General features: G+C 59.2%; 2 protein-coding genes across 6 annotated transcripts in view; both read right to left on the reverse strand.

The window, feature by feature from the left end:
- Positions 1 to 2,457: 2,457 nt before the first annotated feature.
- Positions 2,458 to 14,159, reverse strand: FAAP100 (FA core complex associated protein 100). Of its 2 annotated transcripts, XM_014789356.2 has the most exons (10): positions 13,914 to 14,159; positions 13,591 to 13,709; positions 11,770 to 12,740; positions 9,959 to 10,115; positions 8,285 to 9,057; positions 8,038 to 8,174; positions 6,899 to 7,015; positions 4,027 to 4,113; positions 3,493 to 3,629; positions 2,458 to 3,091 (listed from the first exon to the last, which is right to left on the reverse strand). In XM_014789356.2, the coding sequence occupies exons 1-9, from the start codon at positions 14,076 to 14,078 to the stop codon at positions 3,498 to 3,500; spliced, it is 2,658 nt and encodes an 885-aa protein (XP_014644842.2). In that variant the 5' UTR covers positions 14,079 to 14,159; the 3' UTR covers positions 2,458 to 3,091; positions 3,493 to 3,497. The 2 variants fall into 2 exon arrangements, with proteins under 2 accessions (XP_014644842.2, XP_087297899.1); XM_087441773.1 differs by lacking the exon at positions 13,591 to 13,709 and having other exon boundaries at positions 13,914 to 14,041.
- A 2,934-nt stretch (positions 14,160 to 17,093) lies between these two features.
- NPLOC4 (NPL4 homolog, ubiquitin recognition factor) overlaps positions 17,094 to 20,364 on the reverse strand; it is a 67,565-nt gene continuing 64,294 nt past the window's right edge. For all 4 annotated transcript variants that reach the window (XM_087441777.1, XM_087441775.1, XM_087441774.1 and 1 more), the window contains one exon: positions 17,094 to 19,651. In XM_087441777.1, coding sequence (XP_087297903.1) covers positions 19,494 to 19,651 — 158 coding nt within the window. In that variant the 3' untranslated portion in view covers positions 17,094 to 19,493. The remainder of the gene's footprint in view (positions 19,652 to 20,364) is intronic.

Consider the following 20,364-nt stretch of genomic DNA (forward strand, 5'->3'; position numbering starts at 1 on the left):
GTGAGTCTGGCCAGCGTGGGTGGAAGAGAGGGTCAGCGGGGGCTGGGGTACTGTGGGAAAGGAGGGAGGCAGGGAGGGGGCACAGCATTTCCAGGGGAAAGTGGACTTGCACAGCCAGGGAGAAGGAGGGGGCCAAGAGGACCAGCTGGGTCCCCCTCAGCCTGCTCCAGGCCCCACTGCCCTCCTCTCCCCATAGGGACAAAGAAGGGCCAAGACTGAGCGGGCTGGCTGGTTGGAGGCCAGCACGAACCAGACATCAAAGCCCAGTGGGCACTGAGAGGACAGGTGGTGCCTCTGCCTGCACTGCCCCCTGGAGTCCTCTGGGGCGGGAGGGTTGGGGGCCCACCTGCTGGGCACTTGAGGCCTGAAAGGAGGTGGCCCCAGGCCTGGAATCACAAGGTGCTCCCGCAGGTGCCTCTTAGGGCTCCCCTGACCCTGCAGGGTGTTGAAGAGGGGTCTCCCTTTTGCTGACCTTGGCCAGACAGTGCACATGGCCTCAGACCCTTGCTGAGCCCATGCAGCCCAAAGCAGTGGCTGGAGAGGAGTATCTAGAGGTCCCCAGGAGGGGCCAGCTGGGGTGGCAATAGGACGCCCTGGACCCCTTGGGATGGGGAATAAAGGCCAGGACTGGAGAGAGGAGACACCCTGAGGCTGAGGCAGGTGGGAGCTATATGCAGGGCACAGAGAGCTCAGTGTAGATGTCCCGTGGAGGCCAGCCCAGGGCCTCACACACAGCAGGGATCAGCAAAGGGGCGCCCAGTGTCCAGCATGATGCCCATCCTGCTACAGCAAGGCTGCACTCTGAGTGGCTGCGGGGGGGCACTCAGTAGAGCACCCAAGCAGGTGAGGGCTCCTGGGTCTTGGTTGTGGTCCAGGCAGCTCCCCTAGAAGCTCTCCGGGGACCTGTCGCCTTCCCTTGGCTGTGTGGCCTGAGGCCTCCACCCTGCCCCTTTGTCTGTGGATGTCCAGGTGGGTTCTTGCAGGTGGCCGAGTGAAGCATCACAGCTGGGTTCAGGTCTGTCATCCTGCAGCTTCTCTCCTGTTTGTCTTCCTGCAGCTTCTCTTCTGTTTGTCTTCCATCCCTCCTTTCTGCCCCCTCTTAGATTTATCAAGTTTTTTTTTATTATACCATTTTACCTACTCTTGGCTTTTTAGGTGTTCATGGTTTTTCTCCTTTTCTGGAGACTATGGTGTACATCCTTAACGTGTTACGGTTTGCCTTGAATGGCTGTCACTGTGCCCACATCACTCGGGCCTCCGGCCAGCAGGCAGGGGGAGCGGCCCTTCTTACCACTGCCCCTGCTCAGTACCTCAAAGGCACTCATTTTTTCAAACAGACCAGCGCCAACGCCCCAAGAGGGTCATCCTCAAGAATGAACCAGCAGAGGTGCAGGCCGGCCAGGAGCGCTGTCTTAGCTGTTGGGCCATCACACCTGTGTCAGGAGCTGCACAGTGGGGAGTGGGGTGGCCCAGCAGGCCCCCAGTGCCTGGGGAGCCAGTCCAGTGCCGCTCTTCCACACACCACATTGCTGCCCGCTGCCCCTGCACAGCTGAGGCTCACGGAGGTGGATGGCATCACTGCTCTGGGCCAAGACCCTGGTAGGGGGCATGGCAGAGGGGCAGGTGGTGTCCTTACCAGTCTCCTCCAGCTCCCATGATCTAGTGGCAGCTGGCTCGGGTCTGGGTAGGTAAGCTCTGCAGGTCAGCTTTGGGCTCCCTGCCGCCTGTGCTGGTGAGTGGGGGACCTGGGGCAAGGACATGTCATCCTTCTCTGAGGCATGCAAGTGCCGTCCTCTGCCCATTCATAAAGGATGGGTCTGTTCCAGGGCCCCTGTGGGCTGGCCTGGCCATTCCATCCTTCCCGTGGCACTCAGAGATGTGACATGAGGATGAGCCTCAGAAACAGCTGCGGACAAGGCTGCTAACGGGGTGCGGGCCCTCCCTGGGACAGGCTGGGTTGGAGCCCCCCTCCAGGCTGTGTGAGGACCACCCTAAGCCAGCAGAGGCCCCAGGTGAGCCCACCTGCTTGAAGGAAGCTGTCACAGCTGCTCCCAGCAAACACAGGAACAAGGGCAATACTGGGGGCCTCCCTCTCTGCCCTCCCTCATCCCCGGAGAACTCTCCAGCACAGGGTCCATGTGGTGACCACCCCCTTTCTCAGCCTCTGACTCACAGCCTGCACCAGCCCCTCTCCCTCTATAGAGGGCAACCAGGAGGTGGCCTCGGTCCCCTGGGAGGGACCCTCATGCCCTGATTGGCTAGATGGGCGCTGCAGGGACCACTTCATTTGTGGGCTTCACCCCAGTGCTAGGGGCTCCCTACTGGCCCCAGGGCCACGGAGAAGCCCGTGCAGGGCTCATCCAAGCGACATGGAGTGGGGGGGCAGCCAGGAATGCAGGTCAAAAGTGCCACCTAATAGAGGGGGAGGGGTAAAAAACCAGTGCAGGACGAGGCAGCTCAACACAAAGGGTCAATGTCAGGTGGGGGCGCCTCACAGTGGGATGCCGCATGCACACAGAAAGAGCACTGTCACCTCCCGAAATGCAAAGAACACCAGCACCGGAGGCAAGCGGGCTACTGCCCAGGTTGAGGGGGGCAGCTGGGGGCTGCGCCCACCCTGAGAGACCTGAAAACAACGCAGTGCTGGGTGTCCGGTGCAGCTGGAGGCACCTAGCTGTTGAGTGTTCTGGCCATAGGCCCCCAGAGGCCACTGGGCACTTCCAGGAGCCGCTCCCTGCCCCCACTCTTTGTGCTTCAGTTGCAGTGTGTGCCCTCCGGAGAGGCAGGCCAAGGCACCCAGAGCCAGATGAGAGGTTCCGTGGGTGGACGGGGGTGCCGCCAGGAAGGGCAGCACAGGTCTCTAGGTGGAGAGGTGGGAACACATACAAACCGGCCCCAGGCCCCAGCCCCAGAAACCCTGTTTCCGCATGGCCTCTGCAGGCCGCTCGGGCAATGATGCTCCTGCTGTGGGGTCCAGACTCTGTATCCTGGGCCTGACTTCCAAGCGGAGGGGATGTCGCTGATCCAGCCCAATGCTCTGGGTGGGAGACTGCCCAGCAGTGACCAGGTTGCATGCGGAGGCCATGGGCAGCTGTTAGAGTAAGGGAAAGGACCGATGTGGATGGAGGATAGGAACTGGGGAAGGAGGACAAGGATGAGTGAGGGCAGACCTGGTGCCCAGAGGGCTCAGATACCACTTTGGCTGCCCTCAACGACTCACTACACGCTCCACTTTCTCCAATCACACCCACCCGTGAGGGCAGCCAAGCGGCCATTCAGGGGCCAGGTACCCTGTGTTCTGCTGTGCAATAGCCAACCTCATCCCGTCCCCCGACTTTCCCTGCCTATAACGAGGCCAATATGTGCCTCGTGGGTTGTGAGCAAGAAGTAGCCTCTCGTATTCTGGGTTTTTCTCCATAAAACCACAAAGGCACTGTGAGTGGTCAGAGGGGCTGGAAGTGTGGACAGACCCGGAGGAGGGGCGGGGCCCACCTGCGTCACAGCAGGAGGAGGCTGGGGCTGCGAAGCTGCCTGTACACCTGCAGGAGCCTCTCAGCGGTGGTGCGGGAGCGGGCTTCGTCCTCCATGCACAGCCGGTCACGCAGGGTATGCACCTCCCGCAGCAGCATCTGCGGGTGGAGGTGAGCAGCAATGGCTCAGGCCCCCACCTTCCTGCTGGGCATGGCATTGGGTCCCTCTGAGGGATGCCCACCATGCACACATCCTACTTGGGATGTGGTCGTTGGTCCAGGAAGAACACTCATCTGTGACCTTACAACGTGGAACATGCAGCCTGGCTGGCAAGAAAGCTGGCTGGGCTGAGGGGAGACGAGGGTCCTAGCCAAGGTGGAGCAGGTAGGAGGAACAGGGCAGACAGAAGCCACTGCGCCTACCCTGCCCCCCAGCTCCCATAAGGGGAGCCAAGCCCACAGCCCAACCTGGCTGTGAAGAGCGCCTGCGTGTGTCCCCAGAGGAGCCCGGCCAGCGGTGGGAGGTTCAGGGGATGGGACCACCGAGGGGCCTCACCTCGTGGTTGGCCTGGATCTGGCGGAGACACTGCACACGGAGGTCAGGCGGGCTGGAGCCCTGGGCAGCCTGCTCCATGACCATCCTCTGGGGGGACACAAGGGACAGGTCACTGGAGAGAGCGCTTCCCACCACCTGTCCTCCACTCCTCAGAGCCAGGCAGCCCCGCCCCTCCCCTCCATCTCCTTGCCCCCCGCTGCATCATCTCCGCTGTTCCTGCTCCAGCGGCAGGGCCTGACCTGACGGCTACTTACTTGAAAGTAACTTTCAGTTCTTTCCCCTTTGCTGCCCGACCCCCTTGTCCCCACAGAGCCACCCCTTCTCCCATCCTTGGCTTCAGGCCTGGGTCCCTGCTCCTCCTGCCCTGTCTCCATGGCCCTGACTTGCACCGTTTGCACCTTCACTCCGCGGCCCACTCAGGGGCTGCTCCACGCCCTGCTTTCTGGAGGAAGCCCAGCGGCTCCCAGGGCTCAGATCCAAGCTCCCAGATGGGTCTGGGCAGTGAGGCACCTGTTGGCTTCTGAGGCGAAGCACTGAGAAGAGATCCCGACACCCCAAGGGGCAGCAGGAGGGGCCAGCCCGCAGCAGACGCTGCACATCTGGCAGGGTCCTGACAACTCCGCGCAGCCAGGTGATGAATGCCGTTCTCACAGAAACTCCCGCAACAGAGCTCGGTGTCAGCTGACGAAGTACAGACAGGTCTGTAGCCCACGTGGACTCCCATCAGGGGAGCGTCTACAGCACTATTAGGAGCTGAACTCTGACCACAAGCATTCACAGGTGGAAGCCCTACTCCCACTACCTCAACACATGACTGTCTTTGCAGACAAAGTCTTTTCCATGATCAAGCCAAGGTGAGGTCGTGTGGGCGGGCCCTGATCCAATCTGACTGGTATCCTTATAAGAAGGGATCAGGTCACAGACATGCACAAAAGGATGACCACGTGAGGACACAGGGAGGTGACAGCTGTCTGCACGCCATGGAGTGAGGCCACAGAGGAACCAAGCCTGCCAGCACCTCGATCTCGGACTTCCAGCCTCCAGCACTGCTTTCCTCTTTTCGCACCCCATCTGTGGTACCTTGTCATGGCAGCACCAGAACACTAACGCCCCTACTTCTTGCTGGAAGTCCAGTCAGCACGCTTCCTCCCCCAGCTTCATGCTAACCATCCACCTCTTGGCCGCCACACTTGGCACAGTCTGCAGATGGCCCTGCACACGTCAGGCCCCGCAAGAGGATGCTGATGATCTGTTTGGCTCCTCTCTGGGGCAGAGAAATGCAGGTCCTAGAGCTCTGCTCTTGACAGGGAATGGGAACCATTCCGGGGACTGGGTGTCCCCAGGGGGCAGAGCCTTGACAGGTGGCACCACTGCCCTAAAGGCCATCTGGACGGCTCCAAGTGTTCATGACTAGATTCCTGAGCCAGGCATGAAGCCATGTGGCAAAGCGGGCCCATCACAGCACTGATCATCAGGGTCCCAGCAGGATCACGGTCACAGTGCTGGGTCACAAGCTCAAAAGAGCCATAGTAACTCATGGCACTGTGTGAGTGGTCATCACGGTCACAGTGGGGTCACAGTGCTGCGTGACATGGCCATCGGGGCTGTCGACTGGTGCCTGCCTGGTCTGATGCAGAGCATCTGGCTGCAGCTTGGCTCCTGTGCTCGCCTGGGCACACCAGTGGGTCTGGAACAGCAGCCCTCAGCTCCTTGTCAAAGCTCAGCTTGCAGGTTCTCTGATTCTCAGGGTATGGGGTGGAGCCTGGGAATGAGCACTGATAATGAGCTCCCAGGTGAGGCTGATACAGAGACCACACTCAAGAAAAATCATCAGGGCCGGCCCAGTGGCTTAGTGGTTAAGTGCGCACGCTCCCCTACTGGCGGCCTGGGTTCGGATCCCGGGCGCGCACTGACGCACCGCTTCTCCAGCCATGCTGAGGCTGCGTCCCACATGCAGCAACTAGAAGGATGTGCAGCTATGACACACAACTATCTACTGGGGCTCTGGGGGAAAAAAAAAAAAGGAGGAGGATTGGCAATAGATGTTAGCTCAGAGCCCATCTTCCTCAGCAAAAAGAGGAGGATTAACATGGATGTTAGCTCAGGGCTGATCTTCCTCACAAAAAAAAAAAAGAAAGAAAAATCATCAGAACTGGTTGACAGCTGCCACTGCAGATCCCTCTGTGAAGCCCGGGGTGCCACAGTCAGAACAGGTGGGAGGAGACGGGCCACCCAATCCTGAAGCCAGGGCTGTGCCCTGCCAAGGACACCAACTGACAGATTTTCACTTGGAACACAAGGACCTTCTCAGGTCCAGGAGTCATGGCCCAAGCACCCTGCACGGCATTGCAGCAGCCTGCTCCTGTGCCAAGTGGCAGAAGGGCCCCAGGGCCGCGTGATGGTTGGCCACCAACTCCTGCTTTCTTGGCAAAGACATGGAGGCTCAGACAAGCAGACACTTTGTCCTGGGACCTGCGCCTAGGGCGTGTGACCCAAGGGCACAGCCTCTCCACAGGGCCTTTGCTTGGCCAGGCAAGTGCAGAAAGCTCCAGCTGACCACAGCAGGCAATAAATGGAAACATTTTCCTTTCACCTATCGGCCACATGGCTTCACGGCTGCATTAAGAGCCAACGGCACACCCAAAAGACAGCGTCTGTTACTGGAGGATAAGCAGCAAAGTTCTGCCACATGCCTCCCAGCTGCCCACAGCTCACCTGCATGACATGTGCACGTGGGAGAGGAGAGGTGGGTGGAGGGATTGTCCTGCAACCCCTGTGGCAGGCAGCCACAGACCACCACAGACCACCACGGTCCCATGTCCCCACCACCCGGCAGAGACTTCCCCAGGGGGCCCATGATGGGCTGACACACCTGCATACGCCCGATGACAGCGTGGTGAGCCCTGCACATGTTGGCCAGAGAGGAGCTCTCCACCTGGATCTCCATGGCCTGGATGGGCCCTGCCAGGCACAGGTCAGTCACCACCACCTGCAACAAACAAGGAGCCTCGCTGCCCGTCCACAGCCCTGCCCAGCACAAGGGTGGCTGGACCTACAAGAGCCTCTGAGCCAAAAGGAGCACGTGAGGCTCTGGTGGCCCCAACCCCCTGGCTGTGCAGCCCCTCTACACCCTGTACGTGGGCAAAGCTGGGTACAGACGGGCTCTCGGACCTGGGTCATCTCCCCCAACATTAATTCCTACCTGAAGAACCAGCCAGTCAACCAACAGCGAATCTGCTCATTTGGAAACGTGTGCCCAGGAAGAACCCTATGCCCTCAGTATCCCAACCCATGGCACTCACTCCAGAATGAAGTGACTACTGCCCACCCCCTCCACCACCGCCAGGCCCCAGAATCAGGCCCAGGGACGCCCCAACCAAGACACGCTGGCCTGGTCTTGGCCTGGCCTGAAAGGGCTGTGCAATGGGCAGCCCCCACCCACTGCCCTCAGGGACGTGTGTCCTGGCTGCCTGGGCTACTCTGCGAGAGCCTCCAACTCTAGAAAGTGCAGGTCTGCTGGGCATGACCCTGGTCCACCTCCAGGAGGGTCTTGGGAAGGAAGGTGTGGTGAGGGGGCGGGGCTGGAGGACCAGCATCTCTGGTGCCCATGTAAGCAGCTTCCAGGATGGGCCTGGCGCCCCCTGGTGGTCTATGGGTTAGTGACTCGGGCTGGTGACGGTTGGTGATGCTCCTGGGGTACAAACCATCATGGAGCAGCACTGGGAGACCCAGCTACGAGTTCCAGCAGTGCACGGGGTGGCAACCCACATGTGGAGAGTGTTGGACAGGCCGCTCCTCACGGGGACCTAAGATATGAGGCCGACACGGCCTCTGGCCCTGCAAAGGCTGCACCATTACAGCTGTGCCTCCACCTCCAGTGTGCATCGGAATCCTCTGGAGGATGGGTCTGAGAATCTGATTCCTCTCAAGCAGCCCAGAGATGCTGATGGCCCAGAGACCCCCTCTGAGCACCGCTTTCCCCACAGACAGGAAAGCTGACCCCCTGCTTGCCTCACGGACAATGAGGTGGACGTCAGTGCCATCTGGGGCCACTCCCTGTACAGAGGACAGTGCTCGGGCCCTCAGGATGTCCACAGCAGCATTCTCGGCCAGGAGCCACTGCAGGGTGGCACAGCACAGGGACACACCTGGAGGGAAGAGGTGCCAGCCATGAGCTTGGGTGGATCCTGGGAGAGGGAGGAACAACCCCACATCCACAGGCCTCAAGACCAAAGGGAAGCCAGTCAGCGTCACCAACCTGAGTGACTGTCCCCCAGGGTGGCCCTCAGCAGCTCCACTGACATCTTGATGGCGGCCACCGACGGAGGCAGGTACTTGGCCTGCAGAGACGCAGGTCCTGCCAGCTCGCTGCCTGGCCCAAGGCAAGCTCCCAGGAAGGTGTCTACGGGGTCGCTGGCAGGGCTGAGTGGGCCAGGGGCCTGCATGTGGGGTGTGGCCAGGCTGGGGAAGCGCAGGCACTGCAACATGTCCACCGTGTGCTTGCTCAGGGGCAAGCAGATGCCCTCCTGCTCAGGCAGGACATCAAGAGAGTGCTCATCCAAAGAGGGGTCGTTGAAAGAGTCTGAGGGGATGAGGGCCCCGCCCACGACCTCCCTGAGGCTGTAGAAGAGTGTGCACGACACAGTCACGGGCAGATCGAGCACGCCGTCCTCGCCAGGGCCCAGGGGCAGTGTCACCTCCCACCGACTGCCAGGGCCGAGTCGGTCCACGGGGATGGTGTAAGTGACCGCCGAGCTGGCCAAGTCCAGCTCTGAGGCACGGGAGCTGGTGAGCACCTGGACGCACAAGGCCCAGCCCTGGTCCAGGCTGAAGTCACTGCTGTTCTCCAGCAGGCAGGTGGCTGTCAGCATGTCCTGCAGCTGCAGGCGGCTCCAGGACGTGGTGGTGGTGCAGGAGATGGGCCTGGGGCCCTCCTCAGTTGACAGCAGGGCGCAGCTCACGTTCATGGCTTCATTGAGGCACGTCAGGGCCTTGTTGCGCTGGTCAACAGCCTTCTTCAGAGAAGACACTCTGAAAAGAGCACACGTGCCACCCAAGGGAGGGGCAAGGAGCCACAGTGGTGGGTGTGATGTCCCCTACGCCCAGGGTGGGAAAGGACAAGAACTTGGCTCCTTGACAAGCACCAAGGGAGGAATAAGCCCCAGCCTCGTGAAAGCAGCTCTCCTTGTCCCGTCTATGCCAAACCCTGTTGAAGCTGTCCCCAGCCATCTGACCCAACCACTCCTCTTGGGCAGCAGGAGGACAGAGGATGGAGCTGGTGCAGCCGGTGCTCATGGGCCTGGCCTAGCCTACCGGGCTCATGCAGCCTGCCACCCTAGTCAGGGCCACGTAGGCCAGGTGGTGCCCGCAGGGAGCTGGATACGGCACCCTGCTCCTCGCCATGTTCCAAGTTGGCCCCTTTGCTCCTCTGCTCCACCACCGTGACAGCCTGGAGAGTGGCAGATGCTACAGAAACAGCCCTAAGCTGCAGAGGTCTGGAGCCTATGGACGCTCACTCAGGGCCATGGCAGGGCAAGTGAGGGCAGTGAGAGGAGCCGCTTTCTCTCTCAACGGATCAGAGGACAGGGCTGCTGGTGCCTTCACTGAGGGCAGGGACGCAAAGGCCTCTGAGAAGAGGGGGTCCTGGGGGAGAGCTGAGGAGTCAGCATGGAGGGCCCCCTACGCCCCCTACCAGGGAAAATGTGGCATGGTCAGAGAAGATGGTGGAGGTCCCTTTCAACTTCCGAGGCAGCCGGCCTTTAGTGCAGCCTTTTGCCAGGCAATGCAATGTCTGGGGTTCTTGCTGGGGGCCAGAAGCAAAGGAACAGGCCTGGTCCAGACCAAGACCACTACCCAGGATGCCACCACCCAGGACGCCATCTCCTGAGGACGCAGCACCAGCCTCGGCCTAAGCCATAGCCCAGCTGCTCACCTGTCAGAGACGGTGAAAATTCCAGAGAGAAATTCCTTGATTTTTTGGCCAGTGTTTGCTGCAGTCACTCTGGTGGGGCAAGGCGTCTCAGAGTTCAGGTCTAGCCTGCAGGTCATCAGGCGGCCTTTGGCAGACAAGGCCAAGAGCTCAGCGCCACCTGAAAATGGACACATATAGGGCCTGGTCAACAGGCGGAGAGGAGCAAGCTGCTGGGAACACCCAGCAGTGCCCCCGGGACCTGAGACAAGTGTTGGCAGAAGGCCAGTACCCAAGTGATGAAGAGAGGGTCCTCGGAGACATCCCTGAAGAGATGACCTGAAGAGCCCTGGCCATGCGCCAGAGGCTGGGCAGAGCCACTACCCACATTCATCTCACACACATATTCCCGAGGGCCCTCCCTGGGAAGGGATGTCAGCACAGCAGAAGCAGCACCTTGGTGGCGTCTGGGCATATCTCATGTGGACAGGACTAAAAGGGGCCAAACAAGGACCTATGTGGGCCACCACATCAGCTGGGCATGCTTGACCTTCAACAGACCACGAGCAAAGTTGCCCAGACGTTTCCAAAAACAAGTGAGTGCGGGGCAGGCCCCTTGCCCTCCCGCTGCTCTCACTGGGGCCTTTCTGAAAGCCTCTGTCTCTCTAGCATCATTCTGCTTCCTCTCCAGCTCCTGGGCTACCAGGCAGCTCTCGAGGAAACAGACTTGATCTCTTGCTTGTCGCCCAAGCCCAACAGTGCTGAGGCCCTGAGCCCCGCTCTGAGGTGGAGCAGCTGACAGGCAGGCCCCTCCCTCAGCTGAAGGACACACACCCAGGTGAGATCTCCGTGCTCTTCCCTTCCCTGCCACATGCAGTCCTCCTTCCCTGTGGGAGAAACAGTGGCCTTTCCTCTTTGAGGCATTCCTTTTATGTTGAGTATGGTCCACAGCAGGCCTTATGACGCACTCAAGGGCTGTCTTTTATTTATTTATTTATTTATTTAATTTATTTATTTTGTGAGGAGATCAGCCCTGTGCTAACACCTGCCAATCCTCCTCTTTGTTTGCTCAGGAAGACTGGCCCCGGGCTAACATCTGTGCCCATCTTCCTCCACTTTATATGGGACGCCACCACAGCATGGCTTAACAAGCGGTGCATTGGTGCGTGCCCGGGATCCAAACCTGCGAACCCCGGGCCGCCGCAGCGGAGCGCGCGCACTTAACCGCTTGCACCACCCGGCCGGCCTCTCAAGGGCTGTCTTAACGAGAATATGCGCTGGGGGGAAGGTGGCTCTACCTTCTTCCCCCAATACTGGGCAAGCACAGCCAAAATGCTCTCCAGAGGCTCTGTCTGGGGAAAACAAACACCGGGAGCTCCCCGGTGCCGCCCACCCTCAGGGCAGGGTGGGCTCGGCAGCAGCCACAGGTAAGCATAAGCGGAGCAGGTGTTTTCTTGTCTTTGGAAGAAATGTAAGGCTTGACCTAAACCAAGTTGAATTTCCCCTAGAGTACCCTCCACGTAAGACCTGGTCACGGAGAGACACGCTCTTGCCCTGGGTCACCCAGGTCAGACCCCACCCAGGCAGGGCGGCACACCTCCTGCCCCTAAACCCACGAAGAACACACACAACCAGGCACTCCCTGACCCCCAAACAGGAAGTGTCGACCATGAGGCTACAGCAGGTGAGAATAGGCCTACCCCATCAGCTTTATGGAAGACAAGAACGAGGCAAGGAGAAGACGACGAGGCAGTTCACAGGGGAGAAGGATGCCAAAGGGGAGGTCCCACCCACCCTGAGGCTTTGGTTTTTCAGGTTTAAACAGTGGCTCGTACCTTCAGGTGCCCTAGGTGACACAGACAGGGTGACAACGCTGCATACATTCAAGGTGGTTGGACACAGCAGAGAGGGCAGGCCTCCTGGGCTGCCATCCGGCTGTGTGGGGTCCCAGGGAGTGCCTCTCCAAGCCAGGTCCACCACACAGAGGTCTGAGGGGGTGCTGTGGTACATGCAGCTGCCCCTGCCACAGGCTGCACAGAGCACAGGCCCCGGGAGGCAGTATTCCCGCAGCACTGGCACCAGATTTCCAGCCTCATCCCAGCTGGCCTTCATGACCAGTGTCCGGCCATGGTGACCAAGTGCCACCAGGCAGTCAGAGTGTGACTCCTCCACGTCCTCAGCCAGCAGCTCTGTCCTCAAGGCCCCAATGAAGACAACAGGCTCCTCCAGGTGATGGAGGATCTTGACAAGGGCCTTCGGGTCACCAGGGGCCAACCTGGAGGTGACTAGGGTCTTCAGGACCACACAGCAAAGGTGGCCATCGGGGAGACCGCAGAGGATAACGGGTGACTCCAGGAGGGAGGCGTCAGCTCCAAAGAGTAGCCCAAAGAGGGTCTCCTCCAGCGTGAAGCCCCCGGATCCCCGCAGGTGGCTGTGTAGGACTCTGGAGCCCTGCGGTGACACACAGCACAGTACTGGGAGGAAATGGGGGGCTGTGGGCTCCCTGGGGCTCCCAGCTGGGGGGATGCAGGTGGATAACTCCACCTCACCGATCTGGCCTCTGGGCCTGGGGTCCTCCCCTGGACAGGGACACTTAAACAGCTGCATCTTCCACTGGGTGGGGCCCTGCGCCAGGGTGATGAGCACGTCGTCGAGCACAGTGAAAGTGCACAGTGTGGCATCAGGGAGGACACAGGCGTCTGGATCCACGGGGATCACAGAGGAAGGCGGCTCACCATCCTGACTGTCCTCACTGTCCCCGTCATCCCCATCATCCTTGTCATCTCCATCATCCTGGCTCACAGACCTGTGAGAATACAGGGAACTGTCGGTCACGATGTTCACACACACTTCACAACAACCTGCCACAGAGCACGTTGGGTCTGGGGTCTTCAGAGAGTGATCTCAGTGACCGTCACAGCCCCTCACAGGTATGGGGAAGGCTCACCAGGGAGCAGCTGGCCTGCCACACCGCCTCCCACTTGCCCCATGGACTGCTCTGCTTGGCATTGGTCACCCAGGGACACACACGTAACCTATGATGTACCAAGGGTTCCAGAAACAGAGTTCGGACAGAAAATTCTCATTGGTGCAAAACCGTCAGACCCCCGAGGCCTCATCTGTGATTCACACCCACTACCCCTTTCTGTCTTAAGCTAGTAGTGAGCAGCCACCCCCGTGTAGGCTCCACACTGGTGCCTGGGAGGGGTCCGGCTTCTCCATACTGGGCTTCTCTAACCACTCTGGGTTCACGATGTTTTTGCCATGACTACCAACCAGAGACCCACCTCGAAGGTGTGTCATGACAGACCGGATAGGACCCACCAAGGCCAAAGGGGCAGGATCCTCCTCCAAGCTGCAGACTCAGTTGCCCGAACCCCACTTACTAAGGATTCTCTGCAAGCAGGTGCCTGTTAGAGAATGCAAGTGCTGTGGGCAGGGACAAGCCAAGACTTCAGAGCTGGCTCTGAGTCCCATGCTGGCCGGCTGGTGACTGTTCACTCTGAACCCAATCGAGGGGCAAGCAAAACGTACAGGTCGCAGGGGTGGTGTTTGAGGAGGACAGGGCAGGGTGGCCACGGATCAGAGAGAGCAGAGAGTTCATCTGAGGCCATGTGGCCTCGCCCAAACTGGTGCCACCCACGATCACTCCTCACCTACTCGCCTGGTCCAACGACAAGCAGTAGATGCCCCTGCGGGCGCACAGGACATAAAGCGCCCTGCGAAGGGCCAGGAGCTCCAGGTGCCACACTTGACCCGGAAACTTGTACACTGCCTGGACATCGGGGAGGCAGGAAACAGCACGGAGTCTTTAGTTTTAAACAAACTCCTCAATGCGCCAGCCCCTCGGAAGGAAGCCGGAGCCCGGCCCCCCCACCCCACCGCCCGGAACCCGGCACCTCCCTCGCCCAGGCCCACGCCCCTCCACTCCCCGAACCTGGGCACCCCCGCCCTCTCCCTGCCCGGGCCCAGTGCTCACGGTCAGCAGCCCCCGCTCCCGGTCGTAGACATAAACCAGCTCGCTCCCGGTGGACAGGAAGATTTCCGCCCCGAGGCACAGCATGCGGGGTTTGCCCGCCGCCAGGCCCCCGAGCGGGCAGCAGAAGCCCGCCAGGTAGTCGACACGCGGCGTGAGGCCGACCATCGTGCGCGCCCGCGGCTCAGGGAGCGCAAGACGGGCGGGGAGTCCCGGCCGCGGGGAGGCCGCTCGGAGGCCGCTGCGCCTCGGGGCGCTGACGCCGGGGGCGGGGCGGCGGCGCTTCACGGCCGCCCACGTCGCGCCGCGGCCTCCGCCGTAAAGCGGCGCGGCGCGGACGTGCTCCCGGTCGTGGCGTCTCGGCTGGAGCCCAAGCCGCCGCGGTAAAGCTAGTGGACACAGAGCGGTTAGCAAAGGGCCAACGTGTTTAAAGCTAAACGCGGGAAACTAAGGGCCTGCCCTAGCGCACCCCGTCCGTCCTCCGAGCGGCCCGAGGCGGCTTCTTGGAGGGCATTGCGGATCTGTAGCATCTCCTACGCCCGTGCAGGGCCCTCGGGGTCCCTTGGTCCGGCACGAAGTCGCGCCTCCCTCATGCGCCCTAGAGCATGGCCAGCGCGGGGACCCGGGCTAGTACGCGAGCTCCCCCAGAGCGGGGTCGGGAACCTTGCGCCCAGCAGAACGCGTCTCCTCAGAGCAGGCGATTTTCTAGGGTTTTGGGGAACGATTGGATTCTGCGGAGAAGTCCGGGGGAGGGGGACGGGCGGCGCTCTCGGCCTAGGTATGGGTCTCCTCCCTCTGAGCTGCTGAGCCGCCCGACACCCGCCCCATCCCCAGGACACTGCCGGGTTTGAGCTAAACATGGACTGAAGTGTCCCATCCCTCCATGCCTGAACATGAGCTGTCCGTGGGTGTGTTGGCTCCACTGGACAATGCGGACAAAGGGTAAGCCAGAGGAATGCTGGGTTGGAGGCAGAGGACCGCAAAGAAAATGACCGGCTGGGCTTCAGGATCGGGCGGCTCACCAGCGATCAGCCGAGGGGTGAGGGTGAAGCCAGGGCAAGACACCTCTCCTCCCCACTGGGGCTGCTCCCTCTCCACATTCTCCAGGACTTTGGAGACAGGTGCTAACCAGAGAGGGACCGGGAGCTCGCCTCTGGATGAGAGACTGGGAGACCCAGAGCGTCCCTGCTTACAAAGTGAAAGAAAAGACCAGCCCCCTCTCCTTTGAGAAGCCGATCAGAATATCTCCCAAGACCAGACACCCACGAGTGAAAGAGGCATCTGGGGGGCATGGCCAGGCATCCAGCTGCCAATGTCTTCTGGGCTCGGAAGTTGAGCTGACATCACAGAGGGTGGTGTGCCTGCCACAACACAAAGAAGCAGTAGCACCAGAAGCACTAATCTCTCTTCTTGAGGTTGAGGTGGGCACTCACTGCCTAGGGCAGCGGACAGTCACTGTCTCACTGTTTGGGGTGCTGGTTGGACACAACTTGAGTGTGGTATTAGCAGTCTGTTGTTCGCCCCTTCTGCTCCCAGGTGTTTGGGTTGGAAACACTGTCCTGGATGCTGGGACAGGAGGAGAGGGCCATGGGGGAATGAGGAAGACCAGCTCCCACTTGGGCTTTGGAATCAGGAAGAGACGGCACGCTCCTATCAAGCAACATACCACTTTGAATTTTCCCCTCAGTGTACAAGTGTTCTTGGCTGGTCTTCTGACCACCAATCCTTGTGAACCACATGCTCACACTAATCCCCATCCCCGTCCTCCCAGGCTGTTTTCCAACACCAGGGGAAATACGCCAAGACTGTCCTAGAGAAAATGACCACGTGGGGAACTGGACCTGGGAGGAGATGAGCTGAGCAGGTTCCGCCCTAACTGGCCAGGACAACCCTGCAAGCACTGTTAAGTTGGGTCACTCTGTGCCACTCCCTTCTGTTCATCTGTTGGGTCACTCTGTGCCATCTCCCATCTGTTCTGTTGGGGCCAGGGCTAGCAGGCTCCTGGCCCCAAGCCCAGGCAAGCCTCACTCTGATATAAGGATTCATGATCATCTCAACACAGGGGCCCTTGAGTGCTGATCCCTGGAGGTTACAGACATGAGCAAAGGGCTGAAGGCCCGCTGAGACGGCTAAGGGGTGATATGGAGCAAGGGTGAGTCTCACGTGGGTATGCAAGGGGCACACTCCTGGTGGGAAACCTGAGAGACAGCAGAGCACATTGCTGACAGTCAGTAATGCAAGTTTGGAGGCAGTGTAATCGTCCTAAAGACAAATTACACCACCAGACTGGGGAGAAAAACGACAGCATGCGCAGGGAAGTTGCAGACTGTGTCGGGCACTTCTCACAGGCAGCACAGCCTGCCAAGAGGTCGAACGTGCCAGGAAAGAGGGGGCAGGACCCCAGAGTTCTATTTCCAAGCAGTACACACTCCATTTGCTTGATTTCTTGGGGGAGGGAACCTTATCACTTCATAGAACCAACAAGTTCAGCAGCCTGAGATGCACCAAGGGCCAGGCACAGCAATAAAACCTAACTCAGGAGCCTGGAGGCAGGTGCTGAGGACCTGCCTGCCTCACAGTCCAGAAGCGAGGCTGAGGCCTGCCTCACCCCAGGGCCTGTCAGACATCAGCGGGTAGTGTTTCCTATGTACTTGTTCAGGAGCAGTGAGTCACCCGGCTGGAGGACAAGAGTGTTGCTGGAAGGTGTGTGTGAAGGCTGGCACCCAAACATCAGAGGGATGCCTCCTGCCTGTCACAAGATACGGTAATTCAGGCGAGGCAGCGTGTCACTTCCAGGCCTCGCTCCCCAGCACCTGGGCAGTCTGGGGGCTTCCGGACTTTGTGCTTCACCTGCTGCCTGTTGGTGTGCACAAGTCTCACCACACAGAGGCCCAGGAAGAGCCACACGGCTGACAGGCGGGAAAGGTGCAGAAAGGGAGGCCAGGCTCTCCTCTTCCACCCAGATGTTATGCTGGAAGCACAGTGGCAAGGAGCCTGGGCAGGGGAGTGGGGCCCTACCCTTCAACTGTCCAAACACATCAGGGGAGGACAGTGACATGTGGAGGAACGTCGTCAGTCAGCCAACACAGAGCAAAGTCAGCCAACACAGAGCAAACACAACTCGACCTGCAGTGTGCAGGGAGAGGCCTTGGGGCCCAGAAACAACAGACAGGGAGCTCGGCAGTCGCTTCAGGTGCTTTTATTAGTTCCACTGCACGGCTGGAGTCCAGGTAACGTTAACGCAAACCCAACTGAAACACACCTTCGAGTCCCAAGCGGAGCCGAAGCGGGAGCACCAGGGGCAGACTGGTGGGAGGAAGCCAAGGCAGCCGGCTACGATCACCTGGGCAGGTGTGCACTCAATCACCCCTCACTGGGTTACAGTGCCTGGTAGCATGAGAGGGGTGTCCACATGAGGGCAGGTAGGATGCAGGTGGGGCTGGGGACCCCTTCCCCTGTGTGAGAGGAGGTGGCTGAGCTGCCTGGGCCTGAGCCCTCCAGCAGGGCACCCTCCACACCCTTTCACTGAGCTCTGACTCTCCTTGGACAATAAAATAAAGTGCATTACTGAACAAAGAGTGACTCAGAAGCAGAGAAATCACAATGCTTTTTCTTTAGCTAAAAGACAAAAGGAAATGAATGGAATTATGCAAATGCCAGAACTTCAGAGTGAGGAGAAAACTGGTTGAAGAGAAAAGGAAACCAGCTTGGTGGATCAAGGTGAGAGAGCAAGCAGAGGAGGAACTAGGGGTGGGGGCGGCGGGGTCTCAGAAATCTGCACTCTCTGACCCTACGCCGACGCTGGGAGACACAGAGTCTAAGCACAGGGCCTGCAGACACCAGGCCATCTGCAACCTCACATCTGATCGCAGGGCCCAGGCGACACAGAGGCCAGAGCTCCAGCAGCACAGCTGTTAGGAGCAGGACCAGGCAGTCTCGCAGGCAGCCGCAGATAAGCTGGGGAGACACACACCGGCAGCTCTGTACCTCTCCTGCCCCTCCAGAACAGACGGCTCTGCCGCAGTGAGACCCAAACCAATGGGCTCCTGGCCCTAAGAGCAGACATTCTATGTTTTTCATTTGGTGTCCCACACCAGGTGGACCTGAAGGTGCCAGGCACGGCCTTCACCACAGGAGAAACCAACACGCAAGTATTCTCTGTCCACAGTGCCAAGGGTAAGGGAGGGTCACACAGGCCTGCACCCCATCCCCAGACCAGAGACATGAAGTCCCCAAGCACAGTCTGTGTCTGGGCTGGCCTCCCTGGTGGGCGCCTTACATCTCAGAGATACGGCTCTCGTTAAGGCAAAGAGGCATCAGGATGCCCACAACTCCCTGGGGAAGGGCCAGACCATAGCCTGGCCACAGAGGAAATGTGGGGACCCCAGAGCACATGTGTAAGGTCCAACCACGACCTCTGTCCTGGGATGGCCCGGACCTCACACCGTCAGCATAGTATCAACTTTCCGATGCCCCCACAGCAATGCCACACAGCCCTCATGACAGGCCAAGCCCCTACTCCCTCACCCAGGCCTGTCTCAATGGCCTCATCACTGTGGCAAAGGCCAGGGGCTGGGTGGGGCAACAGGAAGGGATGGTGTACAGGGCGAAGGAGACCAGAGCTTCCAGTCCCGAGCAACCCAGCTCACCCCATGCAAGCCCGGTCAGCAGTGTTGGCTGTCTGGAGGGGCTACCTACTTGGCCTGAGCCACCACTGCCCTCCTGCTCGGACTGTCCGTGTCTGCAGCTGTTGCAGCTGTGCAGCTTGGCAGAAAAGTCTCAGGCACTGAGGTTTACTTCCAAGGAGAAATGACTGGGGGTCCCCTGTCCACATTCACCCACTCAGCACACACCCACAAGGACTCACTAAAGGAGGGAAGGAACTGGAAACTAGTCTCTCTCACTCCCCTTTTATGCAGTTTTTATCTTAAAAAAAAATAAATAAAAGTCTTCTGGGCAGGAATTACTGATAACTGTTATTACAACCAATGCAGACTTTAAAATCCCACCTGGATGTTGAGTGAGAGCAAGAAAAAGGGTGGGCAGCAATTAACCTGCAGATCAAGCAGACAGGAGGCCGGTGAGCCCGTGGCCACTTGAGTTCCCACCAGACAATGGCTACTGGAAGGGGAAGAAGTGGCCCTCACAGGCAGGGTCTGCCCCAGAGCAATAGGGTACAGAGGCCATCAAGAGCTCCCAACCAAAAACACGGGAGAGGCAAGAACAAAAAGCATCCAAGAGGAAGGAAAGAGAATGCTGGATGGCAGCAACAAGCTGTCCCCACCCCTCCAATCCCAGGTGATGATTTAGAGGTACCCAGTCCTTCCACCACAGGGGGGGCTGGTAACCAGGTAGGGGTGCCAGGTGTCCGGGCCTAGCAGACTGGTTTCAGCCTGCAGAGCACCAGCCTGGCTCCCTCCCTCCAGGGAAGTCTGGTGTTAAGAAGCTTTGTCGGTCACAGACCCCAGGGCAGCCACCCCCGCCCTGCCCTTCAGGGCTGCCAGCTGTGGGGCACAGTAACAACGATCCTGACTTCAGAGAGGGCTGGGGTGGACCCAGTCCTGCCAGCAGGGGCCGGGAGCCCTAGGTCCTGGGGAGGCTGCACATCTCGCAGTGGCCAGTGCCTGGCTGGTTCATGAAGGTGCAGTGCTGACAGGCCCACATGGCGGCCGTGGTGGCGTGCGTGGAGCCCCCAATGGCTCCATACTCGTGGAGGCCCGGAAGCTGCACACCAACTGTGCCTGTGGGGTGGGAAAAGAAGTGAATGTTCATCATTTCTGCACAGGAAGACGTTCTATCCCGTCTGAGAGCTCTGTGCTACTGCTTATCAGAGTAAAAGTGGACTCAAAGCAATTACTACAGGCGCGGGCAGAAGCAGCTCGAGAACCCTCACCACGGGTCCTCCGCTCACATATAGAACCATGCTAAATAAAGCTGTTGTCTGCAGAGCTTAAAGCTGTCACCTGTGACCAACTCAGTCCACCTGCCCACCCTCCTGGCTTGCTGTGTCAGTGGTTCCTTCCTCTTTATTGCTGAGTGGTACTTCTCTGTGTGAACATCATCATTGCATAGCCATTTCCCTCTTGACGGATATTTGGGTCATTTCCAGTTTTCAGCTATTATGAACAAAGCTGCCATAAATGTTGTTGCACGAATCTTTGTGTGGACCTGTATTTTCATGTCTCTTAGGTAAAAACCTAGGAGTGGGCTTGTTGGGTCCTAGGGTAAGTGAGCATTTATAAGAAACTGCCAGACTGTTTTCACATTCTCACCAGTGTGTGCGAGGGTTCCAGCTGCTCTGCAAGCTCACTAGCACTGGATACTGTCAGTTTTTTTCATTTTAGCCACTCTATGAATGTGTAATGGTATCTCATTTGTTTTATTTTTATTTTTTTTTTTTTTAAGATTTTATTTATTTATTTTTCCCCCAAAGCCCCAGTACATAGTTGTCTGT

This window comes from Ceratotherium simum, chromosome 16 (assembly GCF_057802395.1).
Source record: "Ceratotherium simum simum isolate JZ-2026a chromosome 16, ASM5780239v1, whole genome shotgun sequence".
NCBI lineage: Eukaryota > Metazoa > Chordata > Mammalia > Perissodactyla > Rhinocerotidae > Ceratotherium > Ceratotherium simum.